General features: G+C 34.6%; 1 protein-coding gene across 8 annotated transcripts in view; it reads left to right on the forward strand.

The window, feature by feature from the left end:
- Positions 1-27,409, forward strand: part of DNM3 (dynamin 3) — a 693,285-nt gene that overhangs the window by 195,391 nt on the left and 470,485 nt on the right. For all 8 annotated transcript variants that reach the window (XM_058310135.1, XM_058310136.2, XM_058310139.2 and 5 more), the window contains exons 5-6: positions 25,970-26,068; positions 27,030-27,190. In XM_058310135.1, the coding sequence (XP_058166118.1) occupies positions 25,970-26,068; positions 27,030-27,190 (260 nt within the window). The remainder of the gene's footprint in view (positions 1-25,969; positions 26,069-27,029; positions 27,191-27,409) is intronic.

The raw sequence follows: 27,409 nt of genomic DNA on the forward strand, positions 1-27,409 counted from the left end.
TCCATGCCATTGCTTACAGAGTCACTGGATGGTGTTTTGGGCCAGAACATTTTGTGGTCCAGGCAGCAGTCTGTGGTAGCTATTTAGTATTCCAAATAGATTGCTGAGGGCTGTGTGTGGAGCATGACTAGTTAGTATCTGCAGTAAAATCTCCTGTATGAGAAAGGTAAGTGTGGGAAATATATAACAGCCCCCAGTCCACAGTAAAGATGGACTCCTACTGGGCAGGCATTGTGAAGACTTCTTACCCTAACAGTAAGAGATTACACCCTAATTGTGCTTTCTGTGAGGAACTCTCTAGTCTGTTGTCCATTTTTCTTCCTGGTCTCTGCCTTCTCCTCTTCTTCCTTGTTCATTATCCTCTATGAATGACCATATCATTGAAGTGGATATGGAGTATTACTGACTTGGTGGGATATGCAGTTTTTATAGCTTACTTTTTACTTGTAAAAACTTGAGAACATAAAGATTATTTCAAGGCTCAAACAATCAAAAGACTTTTGGGCAAGGCTGTTTATTTTTTTGGGAGTGGGGTTTCTTCAAAAACTTAATAGCTTTCTCAACTATCTGCTTCTAGTTAATTCCGTGTACAAATAAATGCACCCAAAGCTTTTTCCTAGTCACAGGTCTTAAATCTGTTTTCTTTCTTTCCTCTTTTGCTACCAACAATCTCCCCCACATTCCTTCTCTTTTTTAGCTTATTATGATTACATTGGGGCTGGCTACCTGAGGCAGTATGCTTGGAAAGTGTAAAGCTTGATAGATTTTGATGAATATATTTACCCATGTAGCCATTATCACAACTAAGATATAGAACATTTGCATAACCCAAAAGGTTCCCTTGTACTCCTTCTCAGTCATTCCCTACCCCCTACCCCATCCTGATTCCTAGCCTCAGAAACCACTGATTTAATATATATATAAACATATATAAATTTATATATATAAATTTATTTATTTCTGGAATTTGTATTCTATTCCATTGATTGTATGTCTATCTTTATGTTACTATCACACTGTCTTAATTACTGTAGCTTCATAGTAAGCCTTGGAATCAGATAGTAGACATTCTTTTTCACTGTTGCTCTGGCTGATAAAAGTTCTTTGTATTTTCATACAAATTTTTAAGTTAGCTTGTCAAGTTTTACAAAAGTTTACTGGGATTTTGTTTGGTATTATATTAAATCTTTAGCTTTTGCTGTCCTATGTGATAGCCGCTAGCCATATGTGGCTACTTATATTTAAATTTATTACAATAAAATAAAAAAACATACCACATTTCAGGTGCTCAACAGCCTCATGTGGCTATTACCTCTGTATTGGACAGGTCAGATATAGAACATTTCCATTATTACAGTAAGTTCTATTGGACGGTACTGCTATGGACCAATTTGAAGAGAATTGGCTTAATATTTAGTGCTCCAGTCAATTAACATGGTATTTTTCTCTACTGATTTGGGTCCTCTCTACAGTGTATTGTAGTTTTCAGCTTACTACCTTGTAAATTGCATTTTTAAAAAATACTTTTAATTTCCATTTGTTTGCTGCTAGCATATAAATGTATAATTTATTTTTGTATATCGGACTTATATTCTGTGACCTCAGTGAACTCACTTATTAACTATGGTAGCCTTTTGTAGATTCTTTAAAATATTCTACATACACAATCATGTTGTCTGTGAATAAAGATAGTTTGACTCCTTTTATTAGAATCTTATGCATTTGACTTTTTCTTCTTACTTTGTTTCACTGGATAGGAACACCAGCAAAATTTTGAGTATAAAGTGAGAGTGGACACTGTTAATGACTTTTTCAAAGAAGCAGCATTTGGTTTAACTGATTATCTATTTTTTGCTCATATTCTGTTTCACTGATTTCTACTCTTTATGCTTTCCTTGCTTCTACTTACTTTGGATTTAATTCATTACTCTCTTTCTAGCTTCTTAAGGTGGAATTTTAGATCACTGACTTTAAGCTTTTCTTGTTCAGTAATAGTAGCATTTTAAATCTATAAATTTCTCTCTGAGCACTTAGTTAGCTGCATTCCACATTTAAATATGCTACGATTTTATTCAATTCAATGTATTTTTAAAATTTCCCTTGTGACTTTTTTCTTTGTCTCTGATTCTTTGAAATTATGTTTGCAATTTCCAAATATGTAGGGATTTTACAGATAACTTTTATTTTAACATACTTTTTTAAAAAAAGATACTTAGATTACATAAAGGTTACGTAAAAAATACAGGGGATTCCCATATGCCTAGCCTTCCCACATTTTCCCACATTAACAGCATCCTTCATTAGTGTGGTACATTTGTTGCAATTGATGAACTGATTTTGGAACTTTGCCACTGAGCAAGGTTTATAGTTTACATTGTAGTCTCCACTCTCTCCTGCACAATTTTGTAAATTATGACAAGATATATAATGGCCTGTATCTGTCATTGCAATGTCGTTCAGGACAATTCCCAAGTCTCAAAATGCCCCCCATGTTATATCTATTTTCCCCTTTCCCTTGCCTCAGAACCTCCAGGGGCTACTGCCTCCACATCAATGATGAAAGCTCTTCCATTGCTAGAATCACAGTAAGTCTATAGTAGAATAACAATAAGTCAACTCTACTCCATTGTTCATTCCCCAATCCTGAGAATTCTGGGTTAGTGATGCTACCTCTGCCTCTATTTGAGAGGGGGCTTAGATCCCATGGGGCAGATGGATGGAGCTATCTTGCTTGCTGTTGCAGACTCTCTCTGTTCCTGGGGATGATTGTTGTCCATCATCATTCCCTTGATAGTTGTCGTGGGTAAGTCTAATGAACTGGAAAGTAGGTGTTGCAACTCTGTTGAGATTCAGGGCCCAAATGGCACATGGACAGCCCAAAGATTTAAGTCTGTTGGACATATACCTATCAGCTCTAGTACTAACTATAGGTTGTGCCCCTTCATTAGAGGCGGAAGAGCCATGTGTAAGGAAATCTCAACTGAATCCAATGCTGTCACACTGGGGAGCATAAATTCTGATATTAATTTCTATATGATTTCATTCCTTTTAAAGTTATTGAGGGTTTAGGTTTTTTTTTTTTTTTTTGATTCTCATGTGTGGTCTATTTTGATGAATGCTCAGTGTGCATTTTGAAAGAATGGCTGTTCCACTGTTGTTGGGTTGAAGTGTTCTATAGTTGTTATTTAGTTCATGCTTGTTGACAATGTTATTTGTCTTGTATGTCTCTTGATTTTTTCTGTTTTCTTGTTCTTTTGATTACTGACAGATGAATGTTGATATATCCAACTACATTTGTGGATTTGTCTTTTTTTCCCTTCAGTTAGGTCAAATTTTGCTTAAATATTTTGCTTAGGTTGCTAAAATATTTAGTTTTGTTTTGTCTTCTTCATAAATTGACCCTGTTTTCATTATGAATGTCTCTCTTTATCCTTAGTAATATTTGTGCTCTGAAATCTATTTGGTTTGATATTAAAATAGCCACACCAGTTTTCATTTAATTAGTGTATTCATTATATATATATTTCATATTAATATTTGTTATCTATTCATATCTTTATATTTAAAGTGTATTTCTTATGGATTGCTCGTAATTATACCTTTCTTTTTAATCCAAATTTCTAATTTCTGCCTTTAAATTGTGGTATCTAGACCATTGACATTAAATGTAATTATGAGTTTAGTTGGATTTACATCTACCATCTTGCTATTTGTATTTTACATGTATTATAAACCTCACAATTTTATTTTTGCTTTAAATAATTGTCTTTTAAAGATATTAAAAAAGAGAAAGAACTTGTCTCTACACAATTAACTTAACAATATATAATGCTCTTTATTCCTCTGTGTACATCAGTTTCAATCTGTTATCAATTTCCTTCAGCTTCACAAACTTTCTTTACCAGTTCTTGTAATTCAGGTCTTCTGGCAACAAATTATCTAAGATTTGTTTGTCTAAAAGTCACCATTTTGCCTTCATTTTTGAAAAATATTTTCGTGGGTATAGAATTCTAGGTGACCATTTTTTCTTTTAGCACTTTAAAGATGTTATTTTAACTTCTTGCTTTCATCATCTCTGATGAGAAGCATGTATTTATTCTTATTTTGGTACCTCCTGCATTTTTTCCACTCTGACTGCTTTTACCATTTTCTTTTTATCACTTGTATTCAGAAATTTAACTATGGTGAGCTAAGGCATGCTTTTCTTTGTTTTCTTGGGCTTCTTTGAGTTTATTATTTTTATCACATTTGAAAAGATTTTCAGACTTTATTTCTTTGGATATCATCCTTTTCATTTTCTCTTTATGTTCGTGTCTTCCTTGATATCCTTGAGTATTTTGACCATGTTTATAATAGCTGTTTTAATATTGCTATTTGTGAATTCCATTGCTTATAGATGAGATTCTATTGATAGTTTTTTTTCCCCTTGATTTTGGGCCATATTTTCCTTCTTCTAATACCTAGTGATATTTGTTTGAATGCTGGCTATTTTGTATTTTACTTTGGTGATTGCTGCATGTTATTGAATTCTTTTAAAATGTGTTTGACTTCATTAGCAGTAGTTATATGTTACTTTCAGATCCATTTGGGTTTTTTTGATGGTCAATTTGAACTTGTTAAAAACAAATCAATTTTAATTGACACACATTAATAAAGCATAAATCCAAACAAGGTGTACAGTCAGTGGTATTTGGTATAATCACATAGTTGTGCATTCTTCACTTCAGTTATTATTAGAGCATTTTCATTATTCCAATAAAATAATAATAATTATAAACAAAGACAGACAAACCAACAAACAACTCATCTCTTCTTAATCTCTATGCTTTCCCTGCTTTACATAGCAGCTATTCTGTTTCTGTATCTCAAGTTTACTTGTATTTGTACTTTGTAAAAACTGTTTTATATAGGCAATATTATCCATATTTGTATTTCACATGAGATTTCATTATGTTATACAGTCCCATGTTATATTTTTTAGCTTTCTTTTTAGTAATATACATAATCTTAGACTTGCCTTTTCAACTACTGTTGTACCCATATAATAGCCTTGCTAGTTATAAATGCTATATATGCTTTCACCATTTCTATTCATTTCCAAAGATTTACAAACGACCTTTTTACTAATTCTGCACAGATTAGCCTGCAGCTTTCCATTCTCTACATTCATCCTATTTTCTGGTGAACTATATTCTAGTTATTACACAATATATTTAGTTCATAATAGCCTAATCATACAGTGTTTGTCCATTTTTGTCTGGCTTGCTTCATTCAACATAATGTCCTCCAGGTTCATCCTGTTGTCATATGTTTCACAACTTCATTTCTTCTTACAGCTGCATCATATTGCATCATGTGTATATACCACAATTTGTTTATCCATTCATCAGTTAATAGACGCCTGAATTGTTTCCATCTTTTGGCAATTGTGAATAATGCTACTATGAACATCATTGTGCAGATGTCCGTTCAATGTCACTGCTCTCAATTCTTCAGGGTATATACCTGGTAGTCGTATTGCAGGATCACATGACAAGTCTATATTCAACTTCCTTAGGAACTACCAAACAGTCTTCCGCAGTGGCTGTACCATTCTACTTTCCCACCAACAGTGAATAAGCATTCCTATCTTTCTACATCCTCTCCAACATTTGTAGATTTCCAGCTTTTTAATATGGCCATTCTACTAGATATGAAATGATAAATCACTGTAGTTTTGATTTGCATTTCCCTAATTGGTAATGATTTCGAATATTTTTTTCTGTTTTTTTTTTTCCCATTTGTATTTTTCTTTGGTCAAATATCTATTCAAGTCTTTTGTCCATTTTCATTTGGGTCATTGTCTTTTTATTGTTAAATTGTAGTATCTCTTTATATCATGGATATTAGACCCTTGTCAAATATGTGATTTCCAAATATTTCTTCCCATTGAGTTGGCTGCCTTTTCACCCTTTTGCCAAAATCCTTTGTGGTGCAAAAGTATTAAATTTTGAGGCCATCCCATTTATCTATTTTTTCTTTTGTTGCTCATGCTTTGGGTATAAGGTTTAAAAAAAACTACCACCTACCACAAGATCTTGAAGATGTTTTCCTACATTTTCTTCCAGGAGTTTTATGGTTGTAGCTTTTATATTTAAGTCCTTGATCCATTTTCAGTTAATTTTTGTGTAAGGTGTGAGATAGGGATCCTTTTCCTTTCTTTTGGATATGGGTATCCAGTTCTCCCAGCACCATTTGTTGAATAGACTGTTTTGGTCCAGCTGATTGCGCTTGACAGCCTTCACAAAACTTAATAGACTTGTGAGAGTCTGTTTCTGAAAAATCAGTTTAGTTCCATTGGTCAATATATCTATCTTTATGCCAATACCATGCCATTTTTGCCACTGAGCTAAATAATATGCTTTAAAGTCAGAAAGTGAGAATCCTCCAACTTTGTCCTTCTTTTAAAGTCATTTTTGGCTATCAGGGCTCCTTCCCCTCCCAAATAAATTTGATAATTGGCTTTTCTATTCCTGCAAAAAAGGCTTTTGGGATTGTGTTGAATCTGTAAGTCAGATTTGGTAGAACTGACATCTTAACAATATTTAGTCTTCGGTCCATAAATACAGAATGTCCTTCCATTTATTTAAGTCTTCTTCAGTTCTTCTGAACAAATGATTTGCAGTTTTCTGAATACAGGTCTCTTATGTGCTTAGTTAAGTTTGTTCCTAAATATTTGATTCTTTTAGTTGCTATTAAAAATGGAATTTTTTTTTTCTGATTTCCTTCTCAGGTTGCTCATCAGTAATGTATGAGCAATTGGTGTGCTGCTGATTTTTGCCTATTACTCTTGTATTCCACCACTTTGCTGAATGTCTATTAGTTCTAGTAGCCTTTTTGTGGATTTTTCAGGATTTTATAGATATAGGGTCTTATCAGCAAATAGTGAATGTTTTACTTCTTTCCTATTTGGGTGCCTTTTATTTCTTTATCTAGCCCAATTATTCTAACTAGAACTTCTAGCACAATATTCAATATCAGTGGTGACAGTGGGAATCCTCCTATTGTTCCTGATCTCAGTGGGAATGCTTTCAGTCTTTCACTGTTGAGTACAATACTAACCGTAAGTTTTTCATATATGCAATTTACCAAATTGAGAAAGCTTACTTCTGTTACTATCTTTTGGAGTGTTTTTTTGTCAAGAAATGATGCTGTATTTTGTCAAATGTCTTTTCTGCATCAATCTAGAGGATCAAGTGATTTTTCTTCTTCAATTTATTAATGTAGTTTATTACACTAATTGATTTTCTTGGGTTGAACCACCCTTGCACACCTGGGATAAAACCCACTTGATCTTGGTGTATGAATCTTTTAATGTGCTTTTGGATTCTGTTTGCAAGTATTTTATTGAGGATTTTTGCATCTATATTCATTTGAGATATTGGTCTGTAATTTTCTTTTCTTGAATTATCTTTATCTGGTTTTGGTATTGGGTGATGTTGGCTTCATAGAATGAGTTTGGTAGTGTTCTTTACTGTTCAATTTTTTTGGAAGCTGTAGCAGTTTGATATTATTAATGAATTCCAAAAAGAAATATTAGATTATGTTTGTAAACTCATCTTGTCCTCTAGGCATATTAGATTATATTGGATTCATAAATTTACTTGATTAAAGTAATTATGTAAGCCTCTTGTGTCAATAGGGCATTGAGGCATGGATAAAAGACATGGTGAAGGAAAGAGTTAAGGGTTTTTGGTGTTGGAGTTTGATGCTGAAGCCTTAAGCTCGAGCCCCAGGAAGAGAGGAACCCTGAACTCAGAGAGAAGCAAGACCCAGAAAGGGATGAACCCAGGACGCCTGAACCCTTGCAGTCGTCGGCAGCCATCTTACTCCAACATGTGAATATAGACTTTGATGAGGGAAGTAACTTATGCTTTATGGCCTGGTATCTGCAGGCTCCTACCCAAAATAAATACCCTTTATAAAAACCAACCAATTTCTGGTATTTTGCATCAGCACCCCTTGGCTGACTAATAGAGAAGCACTTGAGCAAGACTGGCATTAGATCATCTTTGAATGATTGGTAGAATTCACTGTGAAGCCATCTGTTCCTGGGCTATTCAGTTTTGGGAGGTTTTTTGTTTTTGTTTTTGTTTTTTTAAATGACTATTTCAATCTCTTTACTTATGATTGTTTTGTTGAGTTCTTCTATTTCTTCTAGGGTCCATGTAGTTTGTTCATGTGTTTCTAGGAATTTGTTCATCTCCATTGTCTAATTTTTTGTATACAGTTGTTCATATGATCCTCTTATGATCTCTCTTATTCCTGTGGGGACAGTGATAAAGTACCCCCTCTCATTTCTGATTTTATTTATTTGCATCCTCTCTCTTTTTTTCTTATTCAATCTAGCTAAGGGTTTGTCCATTTTGTTGTTCTTCTCAAAAAAACAACATTTGGGTTTGTTAATTCTCTCTATTGTTTTTTTGTTCTTGATTTCATTTCTGCTCTAATTTTTATTGTTTCTTTCCTTTGGCTTGGTTTTGCATTAGTTTGCTGTTCTTTATCTAGTTCCTCCAGGTATGCAGTTAGATTTCAATTTTAACTGTTTCTTATTTTTTAATAAGAAATTAGTATTGAGAGATACAAATTTCCCTTTCAGCACTGCCTTAGTGGTATCTCATAGGTTTTGATATGTTATGTTCCCATTTTTATTTGTCTCAAGATATTTACTGAATCCTCTTGCAATTTCTTCTTTGACCCACTGATTATTTAAGTGTATTATTTAATCTCCTTATATTTATGTATTTTCCCTTTTTCCATCCATTATTGATTTCCAGCTCCTTTCTGTTATGATCAGAGAATGTGTTTTGTATAATGTCTATCTTTTAAAATTTATTGAGGCCTGTCTTGTGACCTAGCATATATTCTATCCTGGAGAAGGATCCATGAACATTTAAAATATATATATATTCTGCTGCTTGTGAGTGTAATGCTCTATAAATGTCTGTTAGGTCTAGTTCATTTATCATATTATTTAAGCTCTCTGTTTCTTTATTTACCTTCTGTCCAAATGTTCTATCCAATACTGAGAGTGGTTTATTGAATTCTCTAACTATTATTGTAGAACTGTTTATTTCTCCCTTCAGTTTTGCCAGTGTGTGTCTTTTGTATCTTGGAGCACTCGGATTAGGTACATAAATATTAATTATAGTTATTTATTTTTGGTGCATTACCTCTTTTATTAATATATAAAGCTTTCTTCCTTTTTTCCATTCTCTTCTCCTGGGACACCAATAACATGTATGTTTGTGCATTTCCCATTGTCATTCAATTCCCTGAGACCCTGTTCCATTTTTTCCATTCTTTTTTCTGTTCTCCTTTCATTTTCAGTTTAGATGTTCTGTTCTTAATATCACTAATCCTGTCTTTGAGCAATTCATATCTGCTGCTATGTGCCTCTAATGTATTTTTAATCTTATCCTTTCATTTCTATACGCTCTGTTACTTTTCTTTGCAGGCTTTCAAATTGTTTTTTTATGGTCACCCCATGTCTTCTTAATATCCTCTATCTCTTTAGTCATATTTACTTTCAATTTTTGGAATTTGTATAGGAGATTTGTGTAATTATCCTTGATTAGTTGTCTTCTTAAATCTTGTATCTCATCGTGATATTTGGTTTGCTCCTTTGGCTGGGCCATCTCTTCCTGTTTCCTAGTATGGTTTGTAATTTTTTGCTGATGTCTAGATATCTGAATATGTTGGTGAATTTACTCTGGTAGTCAATATCCCTCTCTTGCCTAGTGGTGTTTTTTTTTCCATGGGTCTTCTTTGGTTTTTGGTTAAACTTATTCTGAGTCTTCAAAATTGCCCAGCTTAAGTTATTAAAATTAGGCCAAGGACTCACTAATAAGGTGCAGATTTCCCCCCAGGAGTTGGGAGTAAGGAGAGACCTAAAAGCAGTTTTACTCCTTGCATTGTCCTGGTGAGACAGCAGATGGCACTCATCAGTGAACCTTTCCACAGAGGTGTTTCTTTCAATCTCTGCCTGCCTGTGTTTCTGGGCTGGGCTAGCTGAGATTCCCAGTGGGCTCTGCTGGCCAGATTCCCTAAAGAGAAGCCACTATCCACCTTCTAACACACTTTCCCTCTTCCCTTGTACAGCTGACAGGGAGGAAGATGTCTGTCCCCTCTCATTGGCTGCAGTGAGCCAAAGATTTTATCCAGGTTTAACATTAACATCTTGAGGGTGGGAATGGGTGCCCTTTCTGGCCATGGTGGGGGTTTAGTAACTTCATGTTTGTTGTTTCAGGATCTGAGTCTCTCTGTCCCTTGCCTTCCTAGGGATTGTCCAGCACTGACCTGGTCCGTTGACCCCCCAAGAAGGTTCCTCAGACATCTTTTGGCCTTTCTCTTGTTTTTGTGAGAGAGAAAGCCTGCCTGCTCTGATGCTAGCTTCCTGGAACTTCTTCAGTTTGTGCTTTTTAAAGGGTGGGTTTATAGTAGCCTTTACTGAGGTTTGACCCTTATGGAGTTTCTACTAAATATCCCTGTTTTTGATAAAGTCTTTTATACTAGCTAGAGATAACTTAAATGATTCCCATCTCTCCATGAGCTCTGGGTATTGTTTGGTTTAGAGCATCCTAGAAATTGATTTTTCTTAGCCTCATGGAGTTTTAGTTTACACATACATGTATTCAGATAAAGACTCAAAGGGACAATTGTGAACATTTCTAGAGGTTTGTATTTTCATAGTGCCCTTTTATCTGGTAAATTATCATTCAAATTCTTTCTGCTTTGACCTTCTTGAACTATAATCTTTGTCTTCTTAAGTGAGATTGGTGGGATCTCTTTGTATTTTTCCTCCTGGCATGTAGTCCAAAAATTGCCTCTAGGCAGAAAATAGGGGTAGTTTGTATGTTTGTTTCTTGTCTCTCAGTTATTACAGTACTATGCAACCTTTTGTTTAAGGTCTGAAAACAGTTGCTTCATATATTTTATCCAGTTTTTTTTTTTTTGGGGGGGTAGTTTACAACAAAAGGGTATGTTCAAATTCTGTTATTCTCTCATAGCCAGAAGCAGAAATTAGTGAGGCCCTTTGCTTAACTGAATGTTCTTAAGACTGTTGTTTCTCAGAGCCTTTCAGTCTCTTTCTATTTTTTGAGACACATGAACAGTGTTGGGTTTTCAACTGTGAAAAGACTAAAATTTCTAGACTCTCTCTAAACTTTATTTCTGCTTACAAAATGTTAAATTTATTGTGTGGACTTGTCTCTTTAAAAAATGCCTTGCTTTGAGCAGTAAGGAATATTCAAGACAGATTAACATCCTGGCTCTTTCCCACAGTTTCTCCTTTCATCACCCACTTGGTTTGCCTTATGAGTTATCACATGCAGCTACTTCATAACTTAACATAATTCTCCATTTTCCAATCTGCAATATTTGTTTCATTGCCACTTGCATACTAAGCAAGGTTTTTGTTATGCCAGCTCTCTACTTCAAAGCACCAATTTTTGTACTAATTTTTGTATTAATATGTAATAAGTAGACTCAAACTCATAAAGGCTCAAACAATAGAAATGTCAGTCTTAGGTGGATATTAATGTTGGTGTGATGTTTTTCCTCCATGCCATTGTTCAGAGACCCAGGATCCTCCGATCTTAGGGACTTAGGTATTTGTTTTAGTTAGCATCCAGCAAGTGGAAATGGAAAGAGCCCAAAGGAGCATATGTTTGTAGACTCAGCCTAGAAGTGGCACATATCACTTCCACTCAAACCCTTGTCTAGAACTCAGTCACAGGCAATAAGTAAGGGAGACTGTAATTCAATTGTAAGGGAGACTGGATATGTAGTCTAGCTGTGTGTTGGGGAAAAAGGAAAATGGAATAGGTGATCCACAGCAGAGAATCTTTATTTTTATTCTTCAGAGTATTTCTTTCCTCTCTCCCTCCATTCTACCCTCATTTTTTCCTTTCTCCCTTTCTTCCTCCACTCCCTTCCTTCTACAAATACTAAGTGTTCAAATACTTTGCTAGGCTCTGAGCATATATTAATGAGCAAGATGGAGTTTCTGATGCCATAGAGTTAATAATTTTTATGTTTTCTATTGTTTATTTAATATTTTACTTAGTATCATTGCAGTAATATTACCTGATGATTTTGAAAATGTAAACTTGTTATTCAGAATTGTTAGAAGTAAAAGGGAATTAATTTTCATGGAAAACTTACTGGAAAAAAAAAGATGAAACTATTCCCACTCATCACTGATTACTTTCAGAAATAAAATATTCCATAATCTTTGCCAAACAGAAAGAACACCATTTACTTCAAAACCCCCCAAACACCACCAAAACCCAAAGCAAAAAAATGCATTAACTGTAGGACATCTAATTTCCTAAGTCTGTTTTCAATTTTACTGTATACATTTTTATACTAATTCCTCATTGATTTTTTTTACTGCTGTCATTTCAGTGTACACAGTGTTCCAGATTACTTTTCTGGCAACCACTAATGTGGTTCGTGGCTTGATTTTGTCCTATGTCTTAATTAGATGAAACAAAACACTACTTGTAATTTAGTTGCATGTCTTAAACTGAAGAAATGACAGTGTTCTTATAGGAAAATCACTGTGCTGACAATGGACCTAGGTAACACGGTAGAATGGTATTATATTTCTTGTTTTGAATTTGTTATCTTAGGAAAAATAAATTTGCTTACTTATATATATCATTCATTTATTCTTTTAATAAATAAAAATTTATTGAGTTCCCATTCTGCTTATGGCACCTATGCCAATTGCATGGAATACATGGATAAGACATATTCCCTATCCTTGAAGAGATATGTCCTAGCTAGTGAGATAGACAAACAGACTCCCAGTGTAGTATAAGAACTTTCATTTCAGTTTTCACTGGGTGATTGGAGGGGACAGAAAATGGGCTGAGACTTGTGGAAGCCTGATTAAGGACTTGAATGTGAGGCCTGCAAGAAAATTTGAGAAATGAGCAGGAGATGGTTAATCGAAGAAAAGAGGGGAAGGGTATTGGGGGCTGAGAGGGATAGGAATATGTGCAGACAAGAAGCATGGTCACGTGGAGAATGGCAAGTTATTGGGTTTGACTGGAGTTTAGGATGGGAATAGTGTAGTGGATAGTGGTGAGAAAAGAGGCTAGTGAAGTAAGTCATCACAGCTGTTATATATCGAGTGGTTTTGTACACCAAGTATTTTGCATGAATTACGCTGTTAAAATTTAAATAAACCCGTGACATAGATTTGTTATTTTCTCCATTTTACTGATAAGTTAGAGTGTACATATAATTTATTCTTCAAACTGGACATTTTTTGTGAGTGAAAAGGAATGTTAATAATAATTCTCCTAGGAAACAAATATAAACTGTGATGTATTGTGTTCCTATCAGAGGTTACCCCTACTATGAGGAAATTGTCATGGAGCTAAAAAGGGGTACAGGTCTGATGCCTTTTAAAGAAATTTCATACTTTCAAAATGGATTTTCCCCCTAAGTCTCCATGTACTTTTTTTTTCTTTTTTAGAGAAGTTGTACATTTACAGAACAATCATGCATAAAATACAGGACTCCCATAAACCACCCTATTATTGACATCCTGCTTTAGTGTGGAACATTTGTTACAACAGATGGTAGCAAATTTTTGTAGTTGCACTATTAACTATAGTCCATGGCCAAACAGGGTTCACTGTTTGTGTAGTGTTCCATGGATTTAAAAAAACTTTTTAAACTTTTAATATATATACAAACTAGCATTTTCCCTTTAAATCACATGCAAATATGTAATGTTAATTACATTTGCAGTATAGTGCTACCATCACCACCATTCATTACCAAAACATTTCCATCATTCCAAATAGGAACCCTGTACATTTTAAGGTGTAACTTCCCATTTCATATCTCCACCCTGTTCCTTGGTAACTTATATTCTATATTTTGACTCTCTGAGTTTGCTTATTCTAATTTTTTCAAATTAGTGAAGTCCTTTATCCTTTTCTATTTAGCTTTATTTCACTCAACATGTCTTCAAGGTTCATCCATGTTGTTGCATGCATCAGGACTTCATTCTTTTTTTAAGGCTGAATACTATTCCATTGTATGTATATACCACATTTTATTTATCTATTCATCAGTTGATGGATGCTTGGGTTGCTTCCATCTTTTGGAATAATGCTGCTAACACATGGGTGAACAAATAAAAGTTTGAATCTCTGCTTTCACTTCTTTTGAGTATATATCGAGTAGTTTGGGATTGGTGGTTCATACTTGGCTTTCTGGGGAACCACAGAACTGTCTTCTACAGTGGCTGTACTGTTCTACATTGATGTCAGCAATGAATGGGTGTTCCTGTTTCTACCTATCCTCTCCAATGCTTATTAATTTTCTATTTATTTATTTATAAAATAGGGGCCTTTTTAATGGGTATGAAATGGTATCTCATTGTGGTTTTAATTGCCTTTCCCTGATGGTTAATGATGTTGAGCACTTTTTCATGTGTTTTCTTGCCTCTTGTATATCTTCTTGGGAGAGATGTCTATTCAAGTCCTTTGCCCATTTTTAAAATTGGGTTTTTTGTTTTTTTTTGTTTGCTAACTTAAAGACTTTCTTTATATATTCTGGATATTAAACCTTTATCAGGTAAGTGTTTTCTAAATGTTTTCTCTCATTGTGTAGGTTGTCATTTTACTTTTACAACAAAGTCCTTTAAGGCCAAAAGGTTTTATTTTGATAAAGTCCCATTTATCTATTTTCTCTTTTGTTGCTTGTGCTTTGGGTATAAAATCTAAGTAGCCATTGCTTAGCACAAGGTCTTAAAGATGGTTTCCTAAGTTTTCTTTTAGGAGTTTGATAGTTCTAACTTGTGTATATGTATGTCTTTGATCCATTTTGAGTTTTTTTTGTATAAGGTGTGAAGTAGGGGTCCTCCTTCTCATTTTTGCAAATGGAGATCCAGTTTTCCCAGCACCCATTTGTTAAAGAGACTATTCTTTCCAAATTGAGTGATTTTTGCTTCCTTGTCAAAATTTAGTTTGCCATAAATCTAAGGGTTGATTTCAGAATTCACAGTTCTATTCCATTGGTCTATATGTCTGTCCTTGTGAAAGTACCATATACCATGCTTTTTTTTTTTTTTGTGGAGGTACTGGGGGGTGGGGATTGAACCCAGGACCTCATATATGGAAAGCTGGCACTCAATCACTGAGCCACATCGGCTCCCCTGAGTTGGTTTTTATTTGTGTTGCTTGTTGTTTGTTTGTTTTTTGCTTTTTCTAGGAGGCACTGGGAACTGAACCTGGGACCTCCCATGCGGGAAGCAGGTGCTTAACTGCTTGAAATACATCTGCTCCTCATGCTGTTTTGATTACTCTGGCTTTGTAATGAGTCTTAAGATCAGGAAGTGTGAATCCCCCAAATTCATTTTCTTTTTCAAGATAGCTTTATCTATTTGGGGCCCTTTACTCTTCCCTATAAACCTTCTATTTCTACAAACAAGATTTTTGGATTTTTTTTTTTTTTTTTTTTTTTTTTGAGGTACCATGGGCTGGGGATTGAATCTAGGACCTCCCATGTGGAAAGCAGATGCTCAACTACTTGAGCCACATCTGCCCCTGGTTGTTGGAATTTTTATTGGGATTGCATTAAATCTATAAATTGCTTTAAGTATGATTGATATCTTAATGTTATAGTTTTCCAATTTATTTAGGTCTTCTTTGATTTCTCTTAGCAATGTTTTGCAGTTTTCTGTGTAGAAGGCCTTTATGTCCTTGGTTAGAGTTATTCCTAGATAATTGATTCTTTTAGCTGCTAGTGTGAATGGAATTTTTTTCTTGATTTCTTCTTCTGATTGTTCATTACTTGTATATAGAAACATTACTGATTTTTGGGTGTTGATCTTGTACCCCACCACTTTTCTCAATTCATTTTTTAGCTCTAGGAGCTTTGTTGTGGATTTTTCAGGATTTTCTGTATATAGGATCATATCATGTGCACATAGTAAAAGTTTTACTTCTTCCTTTCCAATTTGGATGCCTTTTATTTCTTTTTCTTGTCTAATTGCTTTGACAAGAACTTCAAGTACTGTGTTGAATAATAGTGGTGACAGTCGGTATTCCTGTCTTGTTCCTGTTCTTAAAGGGAAAACTTTCACTCTTTCACCATTAAATAGGAAAGTTAGCTGTGGACTTTTAATATATGTCCTTTAACATGTTGAAGAAGTTTCCTTCTATTCCTAGGGTTCTAAGTGTTTTTATCAAGAAGGGGTGCTGGATTTTGTCAAGTGCCCTTTCTGCATGAATTGAAATATTCATGTGGTTTTTTCCTTTGTTGTTTTAATCCTATGTATTACACTAGATGGTTTTCTTGTGTTGAATCTCCCTTGCATACCAGTGATAAATCCCACTTGATTATGGTATATAATTCTTTTAATATACTGTTGGATTTAGTTTGCTAGTATTTTGTTGAGGATTTTTGCAACTATATTCATAAGAGATAACAGTCTATCATTTCTTTTCTTGTGGTATCTTTATCTGGCTTCATTATGAGGGTGATGTTGACCTCATAGAATGAATTAAGGAGTATTCTGTGATCTTCAAATTTTTGAAAGAGTTTGAGTAGAAATGGAGTTAAGTCTTTTTGAAATGTGTAGTAGATTTCACTGCCATTGGATCCTGGGCATTTCTTTTTAAGAGGTTTTTGATTACACAAATTCAACTCTTTACTAGCAATTCATTTGTTGAGCTCTTCTATTTCTTCTTGAGCCATTGTAGGTAGTTTGTGTGTTTCTAAAATTTATCCAATTCATCTAGTTTATCTATGTTATTGATGTATGGGTATTCATAGTATCCTCGTATAGTTCTTTTTATTTCATTGGGGTGGGTAGTAATGACCCACTTTTCATTTCTGATTTTAGTTTTTGTATCTTGTCCCTTTTATTTTGCTGTCAATCTAGCAAAAGGCTTTTGTCAATTTTATTTATCTGTTCAAAGAACCAACTTTTGGTTTTGTCGATTCTATTGTTTTTTAGTTTTCTATTTCATTATCTCCACTATAATATTTGTTATTTCCTCCCTTCTGCTCCTTTTGGGTTTACTTTGCTCTTCTTTTTCTAGTTCTTGAGGTTGGGTCTCTGATGTGAAGTCTTTCTTCTTTTTCAATGTGAGCATTTAGAGCTCTAAACTTCTCCTCTCAGCACTCCATCCCTGTGTCCCATATATTTTATGTGGTATTTTCATTTTTATTTGTCTCAAGATATTTCCTAATTCTTCTAATTTCCTTTTTAGCCCATTGTTTGTTTAAGAGTATGCTATGTGTGTGTTTTTTTTAAGAAGCTTTAGATTGCATAAATATTGCATAAAAAATAAAGGGGATTCCCATATGCTTTACGCCTTTCCCCTCCCACACTTTTCCACAATAGCAACATCTTTCATTAGTGTGATATGTTTGTTACAGTTGATGAACACATATTGAAGCATTGCTAGCTGTGGACTATAGTTTACATTATAATTTATACTCGGCCCATACAATTTTATAGGTTACGATGAAATGTGTAATGGCCTGTATTTGTCATTACAATGTTATGCAGGACAATTCCAATGTCCTGAAAATGCCCCAATGTTACACCTATTTTTCCTTCTCCCTCCCCTCAGAACCTCTGGTGGCCACTGCCTTTGTTATCAATGATAAAAGTTCTTCCATTGCTATAATAATAATAAGTCTATAATAGAATAATAACAAGTCTACTTTAGTCCATTGTTCATTCCCCAATACTGAGGATTTTGGGATGTTGATGCCCACTCTATTTCTAAGTGATTGGAGGCTTAGATCCCATGGGGCAGATGGATGGAACTATCTTGCTTGCAGTTGCTGATACTCTCTGTTCTTGGGATGGGTGTTGTCCATCATCATCTCCTTGTCAGTTGTCCTGGGTGAGCCCTGTGAACAGGAGAGTAGGTGTTGCAACTCTGCTGAGATTCAGGGCTCAACTGGCTTAAGAACAGACCAAAATTTAAGTCTCTGGGACTTACGTTCAACAAGTATAGTGCTAATTATAGGCTCAACTATAAAGAGGCAGAAGAGCCAAGTGTAGGGAATGTATAAATGAGTCTAACTCTGTTACACTAAGGAGCATAAATTCCAAAGTAAGGCCCACTGTCAGGGTGTTGAATTTCTGAGTATGTCTGCCCCGTTTATAGTGCCTTGATGTCTCTCAGGAGCCCCACTCTTTGAGGCACTGTTTACTGTGGCAGTCAATGAGATTCTCCTAAGACATGCATAAGCATAACCTCTGGAATGACCTAACTCACTTTGAAATCTCTTAGCCATAAAAACTCATTTGTATTTAATATTTCTCCCTTTTGGCTGGGTCTTTTTCCAGATGCATTGCTGGTTGGCACTTTGTAATAATCCATCGGTGCCACATATTTGTTGTGAATTTTCCATTTCTCCCTCTGTTGTTGATTTTTAGCTTCATTCTTTTGTGGTTAGAGACCAGACATTGTATGATTTCAATATTTTTGAATTTATTGAGACTAGTTTTGTGACCCAACATATGGCCTATCCTTGAGAATGATTCATGTGCACTCGGGAAGAATGTGTGATGTGTTGTTGTGGGGTGCAATGTTTTATTTATGTCTGTTGTGTCTAGTTGGTTCGGTGTATCATTCAAACACTGTAGCTCCTTACTGATTTTCTAATTAGATGTTCTATCTATTATTGAAAGTGGTGTATTAAAGTTTCCTACTATTATTGTAGAATCATCAACTTCTCCATGCAATTTTGTTAGTATTTGCTTCATATATTTTGTGAAACTATTTTTAAGTACATATATATTTATAATTGTTCCATCTTCTTGTTGAGTTGTCCCCTTATCATTATATAATGACTGTCTTTATCTTTCATGTTTTTTATTTTTTATGAAATTAGTATTGTTACCACAGCTCTCTTTTTTTTAAAGATTTATTTTTTATTTATTTTCTCTCCCCTTCCCCCCTCCCTCCCAGTTGTCTGCTCTTTGTGTTCATTCATTGTGTATTCTTCTGTGCCTGCTTCTATCCTTATGAGCGGCACCAGGAATCTGTTTCTTTGTTGTTGTTGTTGTTGTTGTTGTTGTTGTTGTGTCAACTCTCCGTATGTGCAGTGCCATTCTTGGGCAGGCTGCACTTTCTTTCGCATTGGGCGACTCTCCTTACAGGGCGCGTGGTAGGTGGACACCCTACCAACTGGGACAAGACTGCTTCCTCACAGCTCTCTTTTGATTACTACTTGCATGACATATTTTTTTCCCCATCCTTTGACTTTCAAACTACTTGTATCTTTGAATTTAAGGTGAGTCTCTTACAGACAGCATATAGTTGGTTTATGCTTTTTTATACATTCTGTTGATCTCTGCATTTTGATTAGAGAGTTTAATATAGTCACATTTAAAGTCTCTACTAATAATGCATGACTTTCTTTTGCCATTTTGCTTTCTAGCTTTTGTAAGTCATAACTTTTTTGTCCTTCCTTTCTGTTAATGTGTTGTTTTATATTTATTTGATGTTTTATGTTGTACCATGTTGAGTGCTTTCTCATTTCTTGCTGAATGTATTTTTCATATATTTTCTTGTGGTTACCATTAAGTTATAATTTAACATCCTAAAAATATAACAGTCATATTTGGTTTAATACCAACTCAACTTCAATAGCTTACACATGTAGTTTTTCTATAATCTTCTTTCTCCCCACTTGTTATTTTGTAGTTGTTACCACTTACATCTTTGTATGTACAAAATCATAGAATTATCATTAATTATTTTTCAGGAGGTATCAGGGATTGAACCTGGGACCTCATACATGCAAAGTGTGTGCTCAACCACTGAGTTACACCTGCTCCAGAATTATTGTTAATTTTTATGCATTTGCTTTTATCATCTGTAGGAAGAATGTGGAGTTACTTATCAAACAATATAATGTAATAATACTGGCATTTATCTTTACCCAAATATTTACCTTTACCACAGGTCTTTATTTCTTTATGCTGTTTTAAACCACTGTTTAGTATCTTTTCCTTTCAGCCTGAAGAGCTAACTTCCTTTAGCATGACTTGTAGGGCTGGTGTAGCGGTGTTGAACTCTCTCAGCTTTCATTCATCACTTTAAGTATTATGACCCACTACCTTCTTTTCTCCATGGTTTCTGATGAGAAATTGACAATCTAATTGGGGCTCCTTTGTACATAAAACTTTGCTTTTCTCTTGCAGCTTTTAGTACTCTTCTCTTGTCCTTTGCATTTGAAAGTGTGGTCACACACTGGGTGTATTTCTCTTTATGTTTGGTGTTTTCTGGACTTTTGGGATGTGCATATTCATGTCTTTTGCTAAGTTTGGAAAGTTCTTTATTATTATTTCTTTGACTGGTCCTTCTGCCCCTTTCTCTCTTTCTTGTTCTTCTAGGACTCCCATATTCATATATATGTATGTTTAATTGTATCCCTGAGGTGATTTAGTGTATTTTTGCTTTTAATAATTTTTTTTTTCTTTCCTTCCTTCAGTCTAAGTTACTTCAAGTTTCTTGTCTTCAAGTTCACTGATGCTTTCTTCTGACAGTTTCAAACTGTGCTTGATACTCTCCTGGAAATTTTTAATTTCACTTGTTATCTTCAACTCTAGTAGTTCTCTTTGGTTCCTTTTTTATGCTAACGTTCTCATATTGCTCATTCAGTGTTTTCCTGATTTCCTGATATCCTTTAGTTCTTTTTCTCTATTTTCCTTCATCTCCTTGAGCATTATTAAGATCATTTTTTAAAAAAATCATTTGCTATGTCTACATTTTTGTCTTCTTTGTTGGTGTTTTCTGGATTTTTATCCTCATCCTTTGGATGGGCTATCATTTCCTGTTTCTTTGTTTGTCTTGTACTCTTTTGTTGCACACTGTACATTTTAATATTTTAAAATATTAACTCTGTGATTTATTACGCAAGATGTCTGTTTCTTGATTTTGTAGCCAACTGGTGATAAAACAGATTTTCTTGCACTTTAGCCCTCCTGTCAGGAGGGTATGCTAAAGACAAATGCAATATGCACATTTTCACTATCTTTCTGGGTTGTTTTGGGCTTTGGCTTGTTGATTGTTTTGGTGTTCCCCTGTATACAGGAGTTTGGTTGTCCACTCTGTTTCCCAGGAGATAGACCTCCCTTTCTCAGGGTGTTTGATGGCTACAGGCCTTTTTCTCAGGCTCTCTGTCTCTGTAGTTCTTACCTTCCTTTCATTGTCTGAAACTGCTTTTGCTAGAAGGGAAATTCTGTCAGGAGGACCATGCCTGAGAGGAGTTTCTGAAGTCTAGGCACACAGAGCTAGAAACCCATGAAGTGCTTGCTTGACTCCAAAGTGCTCTATGGAAGGGATCAGTAATGGTGTCAAGAGCTTCTCCAACTGCTCCCCAAAGCTAAGCTTTCCTGGCCTGCCCTACTAAATTCAGCCTTTCCCTGTATCCCTGAGGAAGTGCTGCGTCCTTAAGTCTCTACCACAGCTGTCCCTCTCCAAGGTAGTTCAAACAGGGCTACTGCCTTCTTTGTCAGAGTGGGTTGAAACAGTTGCTGGCTTCAGAGCTGGGCCCTCAATCATCCAAATTTACTAATCAAAAGTGTGAAGAATGGTTGGTCATGCCTACCCCTGGTCTTGAGGAAGAGGAGTTTTATGTCCCTTTTTTTGTCATCAGTGAGCTAGCCAGGGACTGAACCTCATGATGGCCTGCGTGAAAGTGTGGGATGGATGGTGGTAGCCACCTGAGCAGATATTGCAGTTTACTGTACTTTACTATAATTTATCAGCCTCTTCGTCCTGCTCTTCCCTGAATTCTGTACTATGTGCTTCTGGCCTTCAGACTTTCAAAATGATTCTTTCAGACAGTTCCTGCTTATTTAATAGTTGTTTTGTTGGGGGGACAATCTGTAATCTGCAGGTGAGATTTGAAAACAGGTATTCTGATTCTTGAATGAGTTCTCTTAATCTCTATGTTTTATATATATGAATCAGATTTTGGTGTGCTTTGTCCTTTCAAGGCCTTAATCAGGATTCTCAGTATTCATCATTGTGTTTGTTCTTTACTGAAGATAAACATAATTGAAACACAATATCTCACTTTATTAGCTCTTAATTTTTAATTTTTATTTTCCTATTAGACTGAGGACAAAGTCTTTATTAAATTATTCTTTAATTTACTCATTACTACACATACTTCTTCTAAATCTGCAAGTTGTATTCTTTCCTAGAATTCTGGGCTTGAAAAAGACATCTAGTCCAAACTTTTAGTTCTATAGGTAAACAGGCCCAGATGTTGTAATTAAGTTGCCAAATAACACAGCCAATCATCTGTGGAATCTAGCTAAGGATTGGGAGGCAGAGTAATACAATAATTGAAAATGGGATTAGGTAGCCTGGATTTGAATCCCAGTTCTATTATTTACAAGCTATGAGGTTGAGAAATTATTTCTCTCCAAGTCTCTGTTTTCTCACCTATATAAATGAGATAATAATAGTAGATATCTTGTAGGGTTGTTATTTTGAGTCCTAGATGAAGCTGGCACAAAATCAATGCTCAATAAATATTCTCTATTATAAGTCCTTGTCCCACTCTTCTTGAATCTGGAGTACTGATTTCTTATGTTATGTACCTACATATTCTAAGTAATTTGTTACTTACTATTTCTTAATTTTTTAGGTTTAAAAATTCTCTTTTGACTTCCTATTGTGGAGGAGAAGGATTGAGCTGTCTTATATTCCTCTCCTATACCCAAATGTACTTACACACACATATATACATTCAGCCTGTGCCATTCTGGTAATATAATCATATAATCATATAATGATATTTATAAATGAATTTTTATGATTTTGAAAATATTATTCACAACTATGCAATACAGAAAATTATAATTACCTTTCTTTTTGCATGTTATTGTTTTCTGAGGTTGATAATTGTCTCTCTTTGTTTGTTTGTTTGTATTGTCTTCTATATACCTATCACTAGTATATTCCCAAACTGTTCTACAGAGCTACACATTTTTTAATACTTTCCAAAACATTAGTCATTAGGTATTCAATCACTTTCATTTTTTTTCTTGGTGGGGAAAGACATCTCTTCAGAAATCTGTATTCTCTCATTTCAGTAGATATTGTTTGCTCTCTAGGACTTGTATTGAGAGTATACCACCCTCAAAATTCCTTTCTTGGTTAGACACCCTATTTTCTGGATTTCATGTCTTCCATTTTGTTAGTTTGCTCCCTTATTTGGCAGAACAAATCCTTCAGTAGTTTCCTAAAAATGGAAAAAGGGAGATAAATTATTTAGAGGTTTTGCAAATCTGAAAATATATTTTCCTACTGTCACATTTATAGATAGTTTAGAATTTTGGGTTAGAAATTATTTTTCCCTCATAATTTTGAAGACGTTGTTCTCTTGTCTTTTGGTTTTCCAGTGCCAATTCTGGAAAGGCTGATGCTATAATATCTCCCATTCCTTTTCTTTTCTTATTCTTTTTTTTTTTTTTTTTTTGGCGACTTTGTTTTTCTTCTCTGGGTGCTTTTAGGATCTTTTATTTCTTCCAGATGTTTTGAAATCTTTTACTGAGGAGCCATGCTATGTGTTTGTGTATGTTTTCATATTGTGTTGGGCAGTTTATGGGTCCATTCAACCCATACATTCATATATTTCATTTAGAGGATATTTCCTTTAATAGGGCCTCACCCCTCCCAAACTGTTATCGCTTTTCTTTCTTCTGGGAACTCCACTTATTCAGATATTGGATCCTCTGGGTCAATGCTCTAGTTTTGTTTTTTCCCTTAAATTTCCTCGCCTATTACCTACCTTTTGTTTTTATTTTTATTCTGTTTTCTGAAAGGGTTTCTTAACTTTGTCTTCCAGAATTCTAACATTTTTGTTTCTATTCTCAAATTTTTAACTATTGTGAATTTTTTTCTTGGAGTATTTCTTTTTATGACTTTCTGTTCTTGTTTCACGAATGAAATGACTTCTCCTTTCTCTCTGAAGATACAAATAAAAATAACAAAGTTTTCTTCTGTATTTTGCATATCTTTGTTTTCCTCAAATTCTGTTTTATTCTGTTTTAATCTCAGATTAGAGGTTCTTTTTGGCTCTCCATTCATATTTAAAGTTCACCTGACTGAAAGATTTATATCTGTGTGCTTAAACTGTGGAGTGGTAGGCTTTATAGCAGGGTGTTAGTGGGCTATTTCTATTATGGTTCTTTTGAATGTTAATGTCTATTTTTTTCCCTTGGAAATGGTTAATTTCCCTAGACCTGAGTGTGGGGAGTTTTTCCATTCAGCATGTAGAATTTCTCTTAATCACCACCTTTCAATACCTACCTCCTGCCCCCAAAATTGGCCAGGTTCCTTGAATTTCTATAGCTCAATCTTTTCAGAGAGTAAACCTGCACTTTCTTGCTGGGGTATATTAGGGGCAGCTTTCAGCTATGTTAGCTATGGAAATCGGACTGCGTTCTTTCAGTACTACTGTTTTTCAGCCTTACCTGCCACCATCCCTCTCCACTATTTTCAGAGCTGTTCGTCTCCCAGGTCCTAAGTCTTTCTGAGATGCTATGATGTACATTATCCAGTTTTTGGCTTTCCCTACAGTGGGTTTCTACTACAGTTAGTTTACTTGGATGCAATTTTCCTCCTCCTCTGATCTTTTGAGTTAGCTGTCATCTTTCTGGATTTCTTAACTTTTTATTTCATTCTTTTTGACCTTGACCTTGTTGGTTTATTTTTTAAAAATCCTTTACTGTGAGGAGCATGATATTAGCTAAAAGCATGGGCTTTGGCACCAGACTGCCTGGACTTCTTACTACTAATAAGGTCTTGGGTTAGTTATTTAACCTCTCTCTACCTTAGTTTCCTCATCTTCAAAAAAATAGTAGTTGGACTATTTTTGGGATTAAATGATTTAATACATGTAAAAACATTTGCAGTAATAGCTGGCTTAATACATGTTATCCATTATTTCTTTAGAATGGTTTCAGGCAAAGTTAATACATGCATGTGTTTGAGTAACCAGGCTTAACTGCACGTCCAAAGAAATACACTTCACATTATGAACCATTAGGTAAGAACTGTCCATTTCATCTAATGAAAGAAGCATAGGACAAATGTAGTGTTTACCCGGTACATAAAATTACTAGGTTCTTATTTTATTATTGAAACGAACTTTGGAGATCACAGATTCCAACTCTTTATTTTACAGTGAGGAAAACTGAGACCGAAAAAGTTAAGTGACTTGCATTGAGACTGTAATATAAGCTTCTTAATTCCTATTAAATCATTCTTCCTTTTCTAAGCAACAGTGAATGCTGAGAGACATGTAAGTTTATTTTTGGTGATGGTATTATCTTATACCTAATTTTCTTTTTCTTTTTTTTAACCTCAAGTGCTCAGGCATGATTCAATCATACGTTTTTTCTTACATGCATAGCCTATTTGTTTTTTATTGCTTTAAACAATGCAATACATAAAAAATTTAAAGCATCCATTATATATGGAGAACCTGGAGGAAAATTAAAATGTATAATTCCCATTTATGTACTGTACAAAAATAAACTCGCATTTTTAGAAATATTTTGTTGATACAGCTCTATTTTTTACTCCTTTGGATCCAGAGTTATCTTATGGATGGATAATATGGAAACTCTCTTCATCACTTCAAAATTCACCTGACTTTGGTAGCAGGAGATTAGAAAACTAAGTAAGATAAAGAGCAACTGGAGAAGGACCAGGACCATACATCTTTCCACTTAGGTTTTTTTTTTCCGGGAAAAATATTTTAATTTTTCTTGAGTGTGTATATTTTTTTCTTTTCTTTTTTTTTTCAAAGATACATAGATCAGACAAAATCTACTTAGTTTTGAGACCTTATGTCTTTACAATTTATTAGTTTTCTGAAAATTGTTTAATATGGTATGTTTATGATACAGGATTGAGAACCATTGGAGTCATCACCAAACTGGATCTTATGGATGAAGGAACAGATGCCAGGGATGTTCTAGAGAACAAGTTGCTGCCTCTTCGCAGGGGTAATGTACTACTGGGTCTATACAGGACTTTCTTTGATGATAAGGTAGAGAAACAATTGGGAATCCAATGGGAGGCTTGGTTTTAATGCCTCTTCAGTTGCAAGGAAAAGATAGATTAGTTGTATTTTATAATGGAATGGCATAAGATAACAGTGTTTCCAAATAATGTATTAAAAATGATCCAAATGGAGAACATTCCTTAAAATAATAGGACTGAGCTGGACATTATATATCCTGCCATAATCCACTGAATGTACTGGGGGAGAGTGTAAACTACAATGTAAACTATTATCCATGTGGTGCAGCAGTGCTCCAAAATGTATTCACCAAATGCACTGAATGTGCCACAATGATGAAAGAGATTGTTGATGTGGGAAGAGTGGGGTGGGGGTGTGTGTGGGGTATATGGGAACCTCTTATATTTTTTAATGTACCTTTTTTTGTGATCTATGTATCTTCAAAAAATGTAATTATAAGAAAATGATGGGGGTGGGGGTTGGGGTTTGGGGTATGTGGGACCCTGTTGTGTTTTTTAATATAACATTTTGTGTGATCTATTAACTTTTTAAAAAAAGATAATTAAACACTTAAATTAAAAAAAGAAAATGGAAAAAGAAGGAGTTTGAAGAGAAGGTATAAATATTCATCATAGACTGTATAAATGTGTGCTGTCCTGTTTTAAGTATGATTTATTTACTTGCCTACTATATGACAAAACTGTTAAGAGACATACTCTATTAAAATGCACAGAGCTTTTAAGGGCAGGAGACATTATTGTTTTATTGCTAGAATACAATTAGCCAACTAGATGGTTTTGTCAAATATAGGTATTTCAAATAGAGTCTTCAGGCCTTAAAAATAATCATGCTGTTCAAATTCAGCCGTCTTGAGAGCCTTGAAATCTCTCCAGAAATAGACAAAAAATAGCTTCCCAAACTCCAAGGTTTGTGTTTTGTTTCAGGTTACGTGGGGGTGGTAAACAGGAGCCAGAAGGACATAGATGGGAAGAAGGACATTAAGGCTGCCATGTTGGCAGAAAGGAAATTTTTTCTTTCCCACCCGGCTTACAGACACATTGCTGATCGAATGGGGACCCCACACCTGCAGAAAGTCCTTAATCAGGTAAAAAGCAAGTTGTTCCTTCTTGGTATTCAAGGTATAGTGTTCTTTCAAACTATAAGGTCAATTATGAAATATGCAGATGATTACTGGAATTTATATTTCTTATTTTTAAGTTTATGTTTTTACAAAATAAGACATTTAGCTTAAATATGATAGGAATTAAAAACAATGTACTTAGATTCCTTCCATTACTATTTTCAGTGAATAGACTCTACCTGA

This window comes from Dasypus novemcinctus, chromosome 13 (assembly GCF_030445035.2).
Source record: "Dasypus novemcinctus isolate mDasNov1 chromosome 13, mDasNov1.1.hap2, whole genome shotgun sequence".
In the NCBI taxonomy this organism is placed as follows: Eukaryota; Metazoa; Chordata; class Mammalia; order Cingulata; family Dasypodidae; genus Dasypus; species Dasypus novemcinctus.